This window comes from Sceloporus occidentalis, unplaced genomic scaffold (assembly GCF_023333645.1).
Source record: "Sceloporus occidentalis isolate IW3139 unplaced genomic scaffold, rSceOcc1.0.p SCAF_8, whole genome shotgun sequence".
In the NCBI taxonomy this organism is placed as follows: domain Eukaryota; kingdom Metazoa; phylum Chordata; class Lepidosauria; order Squamata; family Phrynosomatidae; genus Sceloporus; species Sceloporus occidentalis.
In genome coordinates this window covers 12006572-12023341 of record NW_028316988.1, presented here as the reverse complement: position 1 = coordinate 12023341, position 16770 = coordinate 12006572, and the positions used below count along the sequence as shown (strand labels likewise).

The 16770-nt window shown below is 46.2% G+C and overlaps 1 protein-coding gene across 7 annotated transcripts in view; it reads right to left on the bottom strand.

Annotated features, from left to right (window-relative positions):
• The window catches only part of LOC149307933 (disabled homolog 2-interacting protein-like), a 142621-nt gene extending 126415 nt beyond the window's left edge, over window positions 1-16206 (bottom strand). For 6 of the 7 annotated variants that reach the window (XM_089534646.1, XM_089534650.1, XM_089534647.1 and 3 more), the window contains exon 1: window positions 15735-16206. In XM_089534646.1, coding sequence (XP_089390772.1) covers window positions 15735-15855 — 121 coding nt within the window. In that variant the 5' untranslated portion in view covers window positions 15856-16206. Of the gene's footprint in view, window positions 1-15512 lie in introns of all 7 variants that reach the window. The other variant, XM_089534649.1, reaches the window with a different exon arrangement.
• Window positions 16207-16770: the final 564 nt, after the last annotated feature.

Below are 16770 nucleotides of genomic sequence, written 5' to 3'. Positions count from 1 at the left end.
GGTCAAACTGTGAATGCTGTTTAGTTCAACTGTGCATGCACACTTAGTCTAACGGCGCATGTGATGTGCAACTGTGATTCAGAGCTGCATGAAAGGAGGCAGCTGCCGGAGCTTTTGAATGAAGAATGGCACACGATGGAGTCCTACCAGGGTTGCCTGACCAAAAAGACCCCCTTTGCAAGCAATGTCCTCCCCTTCCATGGAATGCACCTTTGAACCCTGTTTTCCCAGACATATACATCCCTGTCTGCACTTCTCCTTCCCTCCCCTGCAACCAATGGACATGTTGTTTGATTTGAAAAGTCTGTTGCAGAAGTCAGAGGAGAGAGAGTGTTTTCAAAGAGTGACTGGGTTTCAGGTGCTGTTTGCACAAAACTGGGAAAGCTTGCCTTACAACGCTGCCTGAATGGATGCCTCCACCATCCCTCTGCCTCCTGGCTACCAATTGCATGGGATCATGCGCTGGAGGGCACAGTTGTCCTCATGTTGTGCTGGTGGGCTTTCCGATGGGGCATCTGGTTGCCCACTGTATGAACAAAACACTGGAACAGAAAAGCCTGGTTAGTCCGAATTGGAGAATCGGAAGTGACCACAGGGGTCATCTAAACCAACCCTATGGCCATTCAGGAATACGCAACTACAGCCCTCCTGAGAGATGTCCATCCAACCATTGTTTAGAGGCCTCCAAAGACATCACCCAATAGTGACTTCTATGTCTGAGACTACAACTCCCATCAGCCCAATCCAGCAAAACCAAATGGTATGGATTATGGGAGAAATGGAAAGTTTGTACCTTGCAATTCCCTCATGCGACTCTATAGGAGCCTAGATTTCATCCCAAACTCTGCCTTCCAGGTGTTTTGGACTTCAGCTCCCAGAATCCAAGACTATTGGCTAAGATGGCAGAGGCTTCTGGGAACTGTAGTCCAAAACTCTGGAAGGCCAGATTTTGAGAGTTTTACCTTTACCAGTGCCGCAATCCACAGCTATGGCCTGGCTCATTTTGTGTTGCATTCAAGTCAAACAGGAGTTGCTCAGGAAGTTGCAGAAATGAACAAAAATGATCAGATGGCTGGAATGTTTTCTTTACAAGGAGAAGCTAAAGTATTTGGGGCTTTTGCGATGACCGGAGTGAGCATCCTTGGATTGTTACTCTGAGTCTGCCCTTGAGCATAACTGTTATTAAGGCTTCATATCTGGGTTACTTTCGAACATGCCAGGGTCAAATGCATTTGTAGAAAAGGGGTTTTCAGTTTCCTGCAACACAGACAGAGTGGGAAAACTGGAACAGATTTTGCTGTAAATATGACCAAATCTGAGATTTTAACCACAGCGGTCAAACAGGCACAGACACACACAAACAGATTCAGTTTTAATCCACTTTAAAACTGGATTTTCATAAAGACTGAGGTTTGAGTATTTTGTGATTTATGTTGATCAAGATTCTGGACAAGATGCTAACTTCATAGAGAAACACATGGCTATGTTAATTTGGTACTTAATGAGAACTCACCCTGTTAATAATAGCTATTTCCCAATTGTCAGCCCCGTATGTCATGATTTTTTAAAAATGTCTCTTACTGCTAGTTTGAAATCCTAGCAAATGTAGGATTCAAGCAAATGGGACTTGGGCACGTCAAAGCAAAACATCAAACCAGTCAAGTGAAAACCCAGGAGAAGGGAGTTTCTGCGCAGGGCTCCTTTTGCAAACTGCATCCGCCCAACTGTTTGCACTGTCCAGCAAAGCATGCAGAACACGCTCCAGGTCAAGCGCAGGATTAATGGAGAGGCGCTGAGGAAATGAACCATGCGACGGTTGCAGGCTGCCATTTGTATGGGACGCAAGCAGGTAATGCAGATGGGCTGCCAGTTGTATAGTGGGTTGTATAGCAACCTGATAGCTGCTATCAAACGGCTGATGGTCCTGAACACCAATCGCTTTCCAATCCGACTGTGTGAGCATGGTCTGATTCCCATACTCACAGGATACGCACACTGCCTCCCATGCTTTGCAAACTGGACTCCAAGGCCAGTCTAGACCTAGCGTCCCTTTCATTTTGGTGTAACTTAAAAACAAGCAGCTCAAGAGGAAGCTGTTTTTGGAAGAGATAGTCATTATCTAACATTAACTGGGCACCAGAAAGAATCCCCCAAAATGATACAGACTCAGCTTGGTCACTACATGGCCAGCAAAACGATAAACTATATTTCATGTAGAGCTTAGGGAAAAGAATTATTATTATGATTATTTACTATGATTCCCAGAATCCCCTGGCTAGCATGGCCATTTCCCCAATCTCTGCTCCACACCAGATTGTCTTGCAGTGTATCTGGAGTACAGAGTTAAGCAGCTGTGTACCACTTTAACTGCCATGGCTGCATCCTAGGGAATCCTGGGATCTGTAGTTTGTGGAACTACTGTGAATTATCTGCTCTTGTTCCAGGGAAATCAACTAGAGCTCCCTAAAAGAGACATCTAGACTTTCAGCTAGAACCCTTGGAAGTTACAGAATTTTGCAGCAATTTGATGTGCATGAACTTTTTTTCTGTGCAGAAATGCGCGAAACAACATTTCTACGGAGAGCGTGTGGTTTTCTGTGTATGAAGCGTCTTTTTTGGTGCAGAAAATAATATTTACACACAAAATTCTTTTTCCGGTGCAGGTAATTGAGCAAGGTGATTTATTTTCTGCAGGAAAATGTAACTTTCTCCATCAAAAAGGTCATTTTCTGCATGCACAAAAAATTAGCCTTCCCTCTTGGCTCAGGCAAAAGCAAACTGCTGCATCCTCTCCTAGAATGTGCATTCTCCCTCCTTAATAACTCTTGGCCACAATCTGATGTCTCTTGGTATCACATATCTGTGAAACGTTGCAGGCTATGCAATAGGGCTAGTTGTGGCCAGCTGTCATAGAAATGACTCTATTATTTCAAGCAACACTTTTCTCTCAAGATTATAAACCCGAAGAAGCAACATTCGTGAAGGGCTTCCCTGTGGAAAAACCCAGGAGCGGCTTAAATTTCAATCAAAGCTTTTGCTCCTCTCTCTCTTGCATCGACACACACACTTTCCTTCGTAACTTTTTTTAAAGCAAGAAGAAGATGAATTAAACATTAAAGATGAGTGGAAAATCCTGTATTTACTTGGAGAGAGAACATTTTGCTCTCAAAGCCCAAACAGTTTATGATAGATTGGAGGAAGTTGCCCGGTTTGCCTGCCACCTCAATCTCTCTCTCTCTCCTCCCTCCTTTCTTCCACTTCGGAAAGAAAAGGAGGGAAAGAGAAAGAAGTCTACTTCCTCAGATGCATTTGGAGGATTGCAATGTGGCGGGGAATGAATGAGGCGAAGGAGAGCTGAAGGCCGCTGTAGTAAACTTTGAACACTCTTGGCTTTTCAGTGGTTTACTCCAGGAGATCTCCTTGTTTAATTTTGGGATGAGGATCGTTTTGAATTCAAATTCAAAACGACCTGAATACACTAGAAAACTGGGCCAAAGCTAACAAAATGAAATTCAACACGGAGAAATGTTAAGGTACTGCACTTAGGGCGGAAAAATGAAATGCACAGATATAGGGGGGACACCTGGCTTAAGGAGACAACATGTGAAAGGGATCTAGGAGTCCAAGTAGACCACAAGTTGAACATGAGTCAACAGTGCGATGCAGCAGCTAAAAAGGCCAATGCAATTTTAGGCTGCATCAATAGAAGTTTAGTGTCTAGATCCAGGGAAGTAATAGTGTCACTCTATTCTGCTTTGGTCAGGCCCCACCTGGAATACTTAGGGAGCTGGGGATGTTTAGCCTGGAGAAGAGAAGATTTAAGAGGTGATATGATAGCCCTGTTTAAATATTTGAAGGGATATCATATTGAGGAGGGAGCAAGCTTGTTTTCTGCTGCTCCAGAGACTAGAATGCGGAACAATGGATGCAAACTACAGGAAAAGAGATTCCACCTCAACATTAGGAGGACCTTCCTGAGAGTAAGGGATGTTCGACAGTGGAACCCACTCCTTCCTCGGAGTGTAGTGGAGTCTCCTTCTTTGGAGATCTTTAAGCAAAGGCTGGATGGCCATCTGTCAATGGGGATGCTTTGACTGAGATTTCCTGCATGGCAGAATGGGGTGGGACTGGATGGCCCTTGCGGTCTCTTCCAACTCTACAATTCTGTGATTCCATGATCTCTGAACTGCAGTCAGAATGGAGACCCTTCTTGTTTCTGCGTCACCAAAACATGAACTTTCCCTGCTTTCTCCTTCTCCAGAAAGTCTCTCTTGCTTCCTACTTTGTTGCATGGCAAGACACTTGAAGATTGAAAGTTTCATCTCAGACACCTCTCTGTGTAGACCTCTTTTTCTGTATATGTTTGTGTATATATGTAGGCGCATATATATATAGATCTATATCTGCATGCCCACAGCCTACAGACACTTGCAAAGACAGAAATGTCACAGCAACCACGCCGCTTTGCAAATTTAACAAGCCCTATCCTTGGCACACCGAGCCCAGCGCTTTCGCTGCAGCCCATTTCAAGCATCAGGGAGCATCGCTCTTTAAATATTTAATGCCAATTACGTATCTGCATATATATTTTTTAGGAAGGGGGCAGGAGATAAAATATAAATTCGAAGTCAACCAATACGCACAAATATGCCCAGCTAATTAACAACAATTAGTGTCCTTCTGCAGGAAAGAAACCAGTACACAAGACCAGGAGGCAAACTATGGGCTGTGTCTTGGTTTGTGAGTCCTTCCCTCTCTCTCTGTCACAAAGCCAGTTGTGAGGAAGAGCATCTCCTTCACTCTAAATGGACTAATCCAGCCATTCCCAAGCTCTGGCCTTTCAGGTGCTTTGGACTTCAGCTCCCAGACTCCCCGACTAAGATGACTAAGGCTTCTGGGAGCTGGAGTCCAAATCCCCTGGAGAACCAGAGTTTGAGTATCATTTGACTAAGCAAATCTGCCTCCTTTTGCAGAGACCAGAGAAAGATTCCCAACTGCTTTGGTTGCAGGAGACAGATGCAGAGTTTGTCGTGAAAAGTCCCCCCAGGACCCTGCTTTTGGACCCAGACGGTGCCTTTCTGCAGGGTCCCTCCTCCTCCTCCTCCTCCTCCTCCTCCTCCTCCTCCTCCTCCTCTCAGTAGCAAAGGTCACATATCTTGACCACTTGGACAGGAGGAGAGGCATTCAGCCATGGCTGGGCCAGAGGCAAAACCACATTCTTCGAGGATCAGATAACAGTTAGTTCACCAAAAGGAAGGAGGCAAAACCAACTAGGAGCCAGAGCAGCTGTTAGGAGAGGATTAGGAGAAGCAAGGAGGCCTTGATCAGAGCCAGCGTCAAGTCCGCAGTCCTATATATAAGTCCTTGCTGATCCTTTGCCGATTCAGAGAAGACATCTTTTAGCTGGCTTATCATAGCCCTCATGCCGGGATTTGAACCCTGGTCCCCAGGGTCAAAGTCCAGTGCTTGAACCACTATAAAACGCTGGCTCTCACACTGGCAACTCTTCAATGTTTCACAGTTGGAAGCCAAGCAACATCATGGTCAAAATGGGGGAAATTATGAATGAGGAAGAACAAAGAAGTTAGGAGAGGCTGCAGCAGTTTGCTTTTGCCTGAGCCAACTGGGAAGGGACTGATCAAACCTGTCTCCTTTCACAGAGACCAGAGAAAGATTCCCAGTTGCTTTGCCTGAGCCAACTGGGCCAACTGGGAAGGGCAAGATGCTGCCCTTTCCCCCCTCTGCTCAAGTTTGCAGCAATGGAAATAAGCTGAGGAGGAAGGGAGAGAGAGAGAAACTGGGGCGTTTGAAAAGCATCTTTAAAAGTGGGAAGACAGAGGATTACAGTAATCTGGGGGAGTTTGAAGGGAGGAAGTGAAGCCACAACAAGGCCATAGACTCCACAGGTTGCCAAAGCGCATTCCTTTAGGTGTGGGAGACTTAGTAGATGCTTTGTAAATCCACTCTCCACCAATAATGCAGCTTGGAGTATCTCCACAGCCGCTCTGAATCTCAGCTCCCTCCCTCCATTGCTCTGTCTTTCTCCGCACATTTGCAATATAAGGATAATGACCTACTTTACGGAGCCATTCCATAAGTGTTATTTATTTATTAAGCATATTTTTATACTGCCATTCGGTTATATTCCCAAGCCGGCTCACAGGAAAAGCAGAACCCAATCAGAAACTCATGGCAAACAAGCAAAAAAGCCACAAAACAAGAAACACGTCATGAAGCAAAAGCAAAAAAAGACGGTGGGATTGAGACTGCACCATAAAAGTGAAGGGAAATTTAAAAGCCCCATAGAAGCCAACCCAAAGTCAGTAAAGTAGGTTCCAGGTGAAGATTTCCAGGGAAAGTATTCCATAAATGAGGTACTGACACCAAAAAGGCCCTTTTCCCAGCAACCAAACTCCTTCCGTGAGACGTTGGACGAACCTCCTGGAAGCCTTATGCCTATATATATATATATATATATATATGGTAAAAATGGTAAAAAATACATCTTTTGGATGATGTGAAATCCTAAAGAGAAGACTCCTGGACTGGTGAAAATCTTTGCCGTTCAGGACTTATTCTGCATGAAATTTTCACATGGTGGTTTTGTCCAGAAACTGGCCTTCTCTACAGCTTTCTCTATATGTCTGTCTAATATCATTTCCTGCACAGAAAAATGCTCTTTTCTATATGCAAAACAATCACAAACACCTGAGAATTTTGTGTATGATGAAGACTGCAGGACGATGAAGGCGAGGGAGGCGTTATAAGGAGAGCAACTGCCCTCCGGAGCATCCGTCTGATACAACGGTTTGAGTGTTGGACTAGGAAGACTAGAGTTTGAATCCTCTCTCAGCCATGCAAGCTCTCTTTGGGCAAGTCATACTCTCTCAGCGTAAGAGGAAGGCCATGGTGGCAAGCCTCCTCTGAACAAATCTTACCAGAAAACCCCAAACCTTAGGGTTGCCATAAGTCAGCAACGACATGAAGATACACAGCAGCAACCAATTCCTCATCCTTTTTGGACCAGGTTCCTCAGTGCAGCCAGGCCTCCACTGACTTCTTCGCAGAGAAGTTATACCAACTTCCCCAGCCACCGTTTTCTTTAATAAAAAGAAATGTTTTATTTTGCAATTTCCTCCCTGAAAAGGTTAAGAACCGAAAGCCAGGCTCCAAGGGAATAAATGTGAGAGCCCAGGTAACTGGGAGGAATGCAGAGAGAGAGAGAAGTGATCTATCTCCAACTCAAGACATGTAAGTTTCCTCGCCCACACACCCTCCTCGTGCCACTGGCTTTTTTGGAAAGGAAAAACAGGAGGCAAGGAAAGTGGGGGGTTGCAAACATTAAGGGCTGCTGCAGTGCCTTCAGACGGCAGCCAGAGCTTTTTGATGCCGTTGTTTTCTTTCCTAAGAAGTGCATTGTATATGGACACTTAGCAACCTACATTCACAGCTGCAAACTTCTTTTCACACAATCGTAGCCTGCAGCTGAGTTTTCATTCACAGTTAACACTATGCGGCTGCCATCAAACAAACCAAAGAGGGCGGGAGGAGAGGAAGAAAGAGAAAAAGAAAGAAAAGAACTATACACACACACACACACACACACACACTTATATATATACATACACACACACCATTGCAGTTGGCAACAGGAAATTGACAGGGTGTGCTAGCAAAGGAGAGAGTCTTTAGCAACCTAGTTGGATGGGATTGAAATGAGATGTCATGGGAAGGCAGAAGCTACAACTACAGCTATGAGAGTGCGTGTGTATATAAAAAAAACACACACACACACACAGTATATACAGCCGCCCCTCCGTTTTAGTGGAGGATCTGTTCGAGACCTCCCCAAGAAAATGGAAATCCGTCGATATTCAAGCCCTATTGCCTTGAATGGCAGTGTGCCCCCGCAGACATGCGCCATGGGGGCATGCCCTATGTTAAGTCCCTCCATTTGCCCCTCGTGAGTAAGCAAGGGACGCGGATTGCAAGTCCGCACAAACGGAGAGACCACTTTGGTGGGAAGGTAACAGTGTTTGGTGCAGCCATGCTGGCCACATGAGCACCACATGAGTCGTCTTCGGACAACGCTAACCCTTTGGCTTAGTAATGGAGATGAGTACCACTCCCTACAGTCAGTTACAATTAGACTTTCATGTCAAGGGACTCCCTTTACCTTCACCTTCATAGCGTTCAACACCGTGGATGGCTCCCATACTATTAAGACAAAACCCAGAGTGCATTTGCTTCTTACAGGGGCACCAAAGTCACCAGCCACCATGACTCCCATGGAGGGCAAGAAAGAATTTAGGAGGGTGGTTTTAGGAGCTAAAGAGGACAGTAATGCAATTCTGCCAGCGAATATCAGCCAGAGAAGGATTACAGAAGCCATCAGGCTTGTTTCACATCGGAGGTGGGTGCCAGCAACAAGCCCCCCAGGGCTGCATTTCTGAACCAGGGGGATCCATGTTGCAGAGACATCCATCAAGAGGCTGGGTAATCACAACCAATATGAGCAAGGACTGTTACATGACTTTAGGGACGATTCCAAGAAGGAGGGATGTCAAAGTTAATGGAGAGGCTTCAAAGATGAATTGGGTTTGAGGGGGGATTTGAAGGGCAGGAGGCAGCTGAGACCCCACAGAGCCCTTCCAGCAGAGCGTTTGGGGAATAAGGGTCTCAGATGGAGAAAAGCAGGATGGATTTGCAAAGACAAGAGTCAGGGTGATGTGGTTTGTCGGTTGGATGACCAGGTTCCAATCCTTCCGCTCAGTCTTTGTGGACATGTTATACCCTCTCAGCCTCAGAAGGCCAAGGCAAACCTCTTGTGAGTAAAGTGTAGTGGAGTCTCCTTCCTTGAAGGTCTTTAAGCAGAGGCTGCATAGCCATCTGTCAGTGGGGATGCTTTGATTGAGAGTTCCTGCATGGCAGAAGAAGGAGGTTGGACTGGATCAGGGCCCTTGGGGTCTCTTCCAACTCTAGGATTCTATGATTCTGAACCCCACTAAGAAAAATGGTGTTGCAGGTGGATCTAACTTAAGGGCCACACAGTTCCCAACTTCATATTCTGAGCATGAAGGCCAAAAAATGTAAACCATGGAAAACTTTCATGGCTAAGGGCAAGGACTTTGTGCTGATAAGGCAGAAGAAAATGAAGGAAGAGGGCCTAGAACTTGCAGAATCCTTCCCTAATAAGCATCACTTTCTCCTAAAACCAAATTTCATGCTTAATTCAGTCCAACGAACTGCTGCTCCTCTCCCTCTCCCTCTCCTCTTGGGTTCCTGGATGTGTCCCTTTAAAAAAGAGAAAATCATATCTCTCTCAACCACTTCCTTCCTGAGAAATGAAGCCTATTCTTTACCCCAGCCCCTCATTATCCCTCATTTGTCTCCCTCCATCCACTTTTTGACACCCCTTCTGCCTGCCCTGCTGCTTCGGAGATTCAAATCCATCTCTGGTTCGGCCACTTCTCCATTATTCAATGCTCCGGCGTCTCTGTATTTGTGTGGGACGTAGGATGCATCACTGTTAAGAGGAGGGAAGGAAATGTGGGAAAAGCCAGAGCCTGGGGCTGAATGACATTGAAGGGCAAGACGACCTTGGGCAATTTACACAGCCGCCTTGTGCAAATGCATTTCCTCGGCGTGATGGCCCACTCTAGACACGGATTGGGCATCACACAAATGAAGATGGATGAGGAGAGGAGACAGAGAAATAGTCCCCAGGATCAAGAACATCTCCCTCCATAAGGCTTGGAGGCACACACAAGAGAGAGGTTGGGTGGCAAACTCCCAGGAGTGTTGTCATTATGTATTCTTGAATGCATGGCAAGGGGTTAGGTTAGATGGCCCTTGGAGTCCCTTTCCAGTTCCATGAACCTATGAATCCTTCCCATGCGGAAGATGATCTTGCCATATTACATAGCCAAGGCGTTCTTTAGTCCTGAAGAGCAAAGATACATTGCCAACCTGGCTACGCAATTGTACCACAGGGAAAATAATGCCATGGTTTATCGACATGGCTGAGATGCCACAAGTCAGAGGCTACACCAAAATGAATGACAACCTCACAAGTGGTATGCTGCCAATCTGAAATTTTCACTGATGGGCAACAAGGAGGGCAAAGGAAAGTGAAGACAGTATGGATGAAAATATAGGAGTTTATCACACTGGGGCTAATTTCAGCATTAAAGAGAGGTTAAAGTGCATTTAAAGCATCCTGCAAATAAAGCAACAATGGCAAGTAATTGCACAAATGCTTATCACATGCAATTGCGCAAATAAAGCGATATCGGAAATGCAGTGTTGCTGAAATCCCGAAAATAAAAAGATGCATGTGAATGCTCCTTTGTGACTACTTTACTGGTGGGTTTTGTGCAATGTTGTATGAAGTCATTTTGCGTAATTACGCCATTTTCCCGGGATATTCACGGGATAAACTCCCGGTGTGATAAACTCCGTAGATGTTTCTTTAACAAACCAAGGCAGAAGCAATGGTTCACTGGAGGTATCCTTGCAACGCTAAATCTTTTCAGACTGAGCCCTGACTTTGAAATACGCTTATTAAAATTTTAATTAACTGGGGGGAAAAGTCAAAATACAACAATCCCAACCCTCCCAGCGTCTCCTGGCTGAACTCCAGCCCCAAAGTCCAAAATAAACAAGTCTAACGAAGCTTTGAAAGATGTCTCTGGAGGGGAAGAAACAGCCCAGGCTGCAAAGCCCAAGAGGAGGAAGAGTTGCCCAGAAGGCAGGTGCCTGGCACGCACCAACAGGCAACCAGGGACACAAGCAAACGCATTGAACTAAGCCAGGAGGAGGCCCTGCAGCCCAGCAATGCTGACTTCGAGGCAAGAAGGCCCCAGCTTCTCAGGTGTCCGCTGGCCTTAAAAATAGCCTCCTGCTGGGTCAGCACCAGACTCTGGGATTCCCTCTCTTTTCTTCCCTCCTGAAGGCTGGGCTTCATGCCTCCTGCCTGGATCTCGAGGCTCTTGAGACGTCCCTGGCCTGGAAATCTATAAATACAATCCCTGGAATAGCAGCTCAGCTGTGAGGGGGGCCCTCCTTCCTCTCTTCCCCAATTGTTCCCAAACCTCATCTGGGACTGACCGCTCATGTCCAGGGACAGGCACCGCATCGGCCCACACTTTGCACCTTCCCTTTCAGTGGAAGACACTTGCCTCATCCTGGGCTGAATCTACTGTTGCAAAAGGTGGCTGGGCAACTGGTGGGAGCCATTGACCCAGAACAACCAAAACAAAACTGGCTGCAAATTAGCTTCAAGTCAAAGGGAAACCAGGGACTCCAAAAACAGTATTGAGGTCACAAACCACAAGGTTGTGAGTTCAATCCCAGCCTGGCATCCTTCCATAGGTCACTAAACTGAGTCCCCAGCTTTTGGGGGGCAATTAGCTTCCAGACATTGTAAACCACGCTTAGGGAGTGCTTAAGTGCACTGATAAGCGGTATAGAAATGTACCTGCTATTGCTTGCTAGTATTTGGAGGGGCACATGTTGCTCCAGGAGAAAATTCATCCCATCTTTTTTGCAAATCCACTTTGGAAAGATTGCAGTCTTGGAGATTACCAAGTGGTATTAACTAAATACCTTTTGGTCCTCCTGCTGGTAAGTTTGCATCATGTGGAGGTTGTGGGAATGTGGCTGAGACAATGCTGGGAGGCTTGGTCTTGTTATAAAGTTTAAATATCCTTTTATTTATAATTTGGAAGAAGGTTGGGAGAATTTAATGGCTGTCCCTCCCTCTCCCTCACCATCTTTGCATCCTGAATGCCAAAACCCCACAGCTTTACATGAGGTTTTGCCTTCAGTCTGTCTCTTTTCCCCTCCCATCTGCCCCATTATTTGTGCCTATGTTCCACAGCAGGCCTTCTCCTTCCGCAGGGATGCTTGTGAACATGCCTCGACTTCATGGACACCTGAACCAAAGACATCTTAACAACCAAAGTCTAACAGATTCCCTAAGCCTTCTCTCTTGGCCTTGGAGTGGGCAAGGGGGCAGTTTACAACTCCTGAGCCTCTATACCAGTTTCCTCCCAAATCTGCTAAGGTTGCAGAGGGGGAAAAAGCACTCTATAAACTGTTAGCTAATAGCCTTCCTTATTCCAAGCCCTTCATTCTACCCTAGAGTTGCTGGGGTTTTCCCCTCTGGTCCTTTGATGCTTTCCTCCAGCTTTATTATGCCTCTGCTAATTCAGCTCCCTTTAAGATGTCCCCCAAAATAAGGGAAGGAGAGGAGAGATTGTTTAGAGATGTTGGTTAAGTCTGTAGGTTCTGTGCCAAGTGACATTTTGGGTGGAGGGAGCTTTTGTATTATAAAGTAGTTCATTACTGGTCTTTGGGAAGGACCCACCAACGCAGATATACAATTACTAGCTACAAAGGGACTCTTTCTGTTTGGCCAAAATGTCGGGTGTGATGATGGAGCTCTCTGTGTCCTGCTCCTCCTTTTCTCCCTCCGCTTTGCACCAGCCAGCCTCCAACTCCTACTGAATTTTTCATGCATTTGGGATAATTTTCTAACATTAACGCAGGACTGAAGCCTGGATGGTTCGGTGCCAAATGGACATATCCATCTGGGGGTCAATTAACAGTAATAAAAAGGGGAGAGATTTGGTGGGTGGGACCCCATAGCATGATAGGAAAGGGTTAAATCACACACCTGTGAACCCTGGTTCAGGTGTTATTGTTAAACCTGTGTGTTTGTGTGTGTGTCATGTCTGTTTTGTTCCATATGGGAAACTCAAAGGCTCTCTAGGAAAGCAGAGGTTGGAGGCAGCCAAGTTGTCCTTTTCTTACATCCTTCCTAGAAATGGATGTAAAATCATGAAACTGTGGGATTCTTCTCTCTCTCTCTCTGCCTTTTCTAGATGTTCCTTCTCTCATCCTTCTTCATCTCAATGCAAGGAACATTTTTCTTTCAAACCCTCCTTCTGAACCCTCTTTCTTCCTCCCTCTCCTGCAACGTTTCACGGCTGAACCATTCGCTATAGAACTTCTTTGAAGACACAAGGAAGAAACCAAAAAGGCCAATGATCATCTCGTAGATACTTATTCTATATTTAGTCAGCTGTTATATAAGTATGTCGCGGATGATGTTATCTGGGAGTGGGATGGAAGCGGGAGCGAGGGAGAAAAGGATCCAAGGCTAGAAGGTTTACGTTGAAAAACTGAGGGGATTTTTTGCTCCAATTCTGGTCAAGCGTGAGGTTTGTCAGCCGTGCAAAAAACATCAAGTAGGAGAGTCTCCCAAAGGGAATACTAAATGGTGGAACTCTCTGCCACAAGATGGACTTCTAACTAGGAAGGCTTGAAAAAAGGGCTGGATAAATTCATGGAGGATGGGATCAACCAGCAAATACTAGTGAAGATGGCTATTAGGATCCCAAAGTCTCAAGGGCTAGAAACTTGAAAGCCAGGTTTAGGGAAAGGGGAGGACTCTCAACCTTAAAACATTCAAAAAACAACAACGGTGTTCTCCAAATAAATTAAGGTTTGATTCCTTAATGCTAGACAACCGTCAAGCCATCTCAGTCCCAAAGGAAACAAACAAGATCTCTTGCATTCTGCCTTGAACCTTGTTCAGTTCAACAGCCCTGCAACTCTTATTTCAGGGATGGATATTTCCTTCACATCGGAACATATTTGTTTGTTTTTTTAAAACATTGTAGTTTATGTCCATTTTGACGGCCTGCGGTTCCTTTTGCGCAGCTTAATAGTGTTTGCAAACGGGGCTTGTGCCACTTGGCCTTGTCTAGAACAAACAAGGCTGAGGACCCCGGGCAGAGTCCTCTTGGTCATTTACATCCATGCAAATACGTTACACAACAACCAGCTGGGTTTTCCCAAAGGTTGCACAATGGCGGCCTCCTATCTGAGTCTACACAAACCCTGCTGACCACCTTCACACAGACTTAGGAAGGCTGCCCAGGAGATCAATGATGGGGTGCAAAGTTGGAGCAAGAACTGAGCAATGGGAATATACCCGCCGTACAGTCTGTATGGCGGATCATCATTCAGTGACAGAGTCCAAGATCCTTGCACTTGCATAAGCTGATGGTCAGGATCTCAGCCACAGAAACCCAGATGGGTCTGAACTGGCCTTTCAGGATGTGTGAGAATCTGCCTTCAAGTCCTATGTCAACTTGTGGCAAGCCTACCAATTGCATAGGGTCTCCTTAGGCAAGGAATACCCAGAGGAGGTTTGCCATTGCCTTCCTCCGAAATATAGCCTGGTATCTATTGGCAGTCTCCCATCCCAGTACTAACCAGGGCTGACCCTGCTTAGCCTCCAAGATCTCTCCGCTGCTCTTTATTTTATTTTTTTGTTTCCTTTCTAATGGCCTTGCTTTTAGATGCTTTTAATTCTATTGTTAGCTTAATTGTGTTTTTAACCTTTTGCGTGGTGTGAATTTTCAGCTTTAACCTTTGTAAACCACTTGGAGACCTGAACTGGAAAAAGGAGGGATATAAATAAGCATCACCACCATGAGAAAACAATCAGTGCCATTTGTATTGGTTCCTCAAACTTTAAAACTTTGCCAAGAAGCAATCCATATTCTGTTTCTCCCCAGCCACAAAAGTTCTCCGAAATGCATTCCCAGTGATGCAAATTGAGGCAAAATGAATAATTTATTCTGGATTTGCTAGTCATGGAGAGGGGCCTGAAACCAAGTCAAACAAATAAATACCCCAACGAACAGAGGAGCTCTTCATGTCTCCTTCCAGACTGAGAAACTGCAGCTGCTTCTCTGCACACTCCTTCAAACACTTTTCCACTGCCACAATGTCTAGAAACTTGGTTTAAATGAATGAATGTATAAATGAATAAAACATATCTGAATGTTATACTTTTTGAAAGGTTCCAATCTGACTCTCTCACAGTATGTAGAATCACAGCATACAGGCGACACCTTGAACACAACAGGTAGATCCCTGAGAGAACCAACAGGTAGGTCTTCTGACTTTACCTTTCCTTGACAGGTATCTCCTTAGCTGTGGGACTGCCATAACATAGAAAATGTTATGCCCTCCACAGCAAGGCACTGCAAAAAAAGGGCCCATTTATTCCTCACTTTCCAGGTCAAGTGGGATTGTATCCCCTCACCATCACCAACTTATTTGCAGTTAAAAGTGCACACATTCTTGGAGTTGGAAATGACACACGCATTTGCAGTCACACCTTGTACAAACTTATGGGGCTCATGCACCTTGCCTCAGGAAGAATCCAATGAAACCTGGAAGCCGATGGCAAAGTTCCCCACACATTAAAGCTCAGCTGCCCCCAAATCAACCATTTCATCCCTTCCCTGGCTTCTGTGTATTGCACCCCAGCATTGCCAAAACTGCTCTCTAGTAAAATCAAGAGAAGGAGGGTTATCTCTTTCGCCCCTCCTTACTGCCCAAAGAGGGGTCTTGGAAAAAGAAATCCCATCTGGGAGGAGGCGTCTTATTTTTAAAACAAGAAAACTTCAGCGCCCGGCGCTTCTTCTTACCCTGAGAGTCGTCTTCTGGGTCCGAGGGATTATCCGGCTCCATTACTTCAAAGAAAAGCACCCACCACCAAACAGCAGTGTCTCCATGCAACTCAAGGAGACAAGAGAGAAGGGGTTATGCTTTTTAAAAAGAGGGAGCAGCAGAGAACTAAAGCAAAGCAAAAGGAGAGAAGAAGGAGACACCCCACAAAGGTCTCACAGCTGTCGTCTAAACCGATTCACCTGATTTATGGGCTAGAGCCACCTCCATAAGGGGACGCATCTCTTCTTTGGCGTGACACGACCTGGCAGCTCTCCCGATCCGCCGGGTGACCCTCGTGGCTTGCAGGCCCTTCTCCAGCATAGCGCTTGGAAACACATCTCTCCTTCTCAGTCCCTGTGTGAGTCCTTTTTTGTCCCAAAGCCCCTGGTCCTTTCCTCTCTTGGCTTTGGCCCCGGCTGGGGCTCACATTCAGTGGGATGAAAGTTCAAAAGCTGTCTAAAAGCAATGCTGGCAAAGAGGAAAGGAAAAGAAGCATGAGAAGAAGAAGAAGAAGAAGGAGGCAATGATGATGATGCTGGTGCAGGAGGTGGAGGGAGAGGAAAGGCAGAGTCGGTGCACAGGAGCCTCCAAGCCACACTGTTGCATAACACAAATGACTGATATAATAATAACAAGGGGGGGAGTGGTGTGTGTGTGTGTGTGTGTGTGTGTGTGTGTGTGTGTGTGTGTGTGTGTGTTGGAGGGAGGGAGGGAAGATTGTGCAGCCAGGCAAGCTCAGTGTTTGGCAGAGAAGAGAGGAGGATGTCTTGCAGGCTGGAGGAAGAGAAAGTCACCTGCCTGCCCCTCACCTCAGGGCCAGGGAGAGACCCTACAACTCCTTTCCGCCTGCATCCCTCCCTCCTGACCAAATGCAAATGCCCTGCTGCAGTCCCTTAAGCTCCCATGCATCTTGCAGGAGGGCTGGTAACCTTTCCAATCCATCTCTTCAGTCACCTCCCAGCCAAGGAATGAGGCAGCTGCCTTCCAAAATCTTGGCAGGAGAGCAGGACCTGGGTGACTCGGCTGCACCCACCTTGCTGCTGCAGCAAAAGCACTCTGTCCTAGATTTACCTCCTTTGGAAAGCCTTGCTGGCATTTGTGTGTGGGCTGAGAGAGCCGCCGCAGCAGCATCGCCACCAGCGCAGACTGTGCCAGGAGCTGCACACAACTGCTGCCAGCCCACAGGAACCAGGGGGAGGATGGCTGTCCAGGAGTAGGGACAGGAGCTGGTTTGCT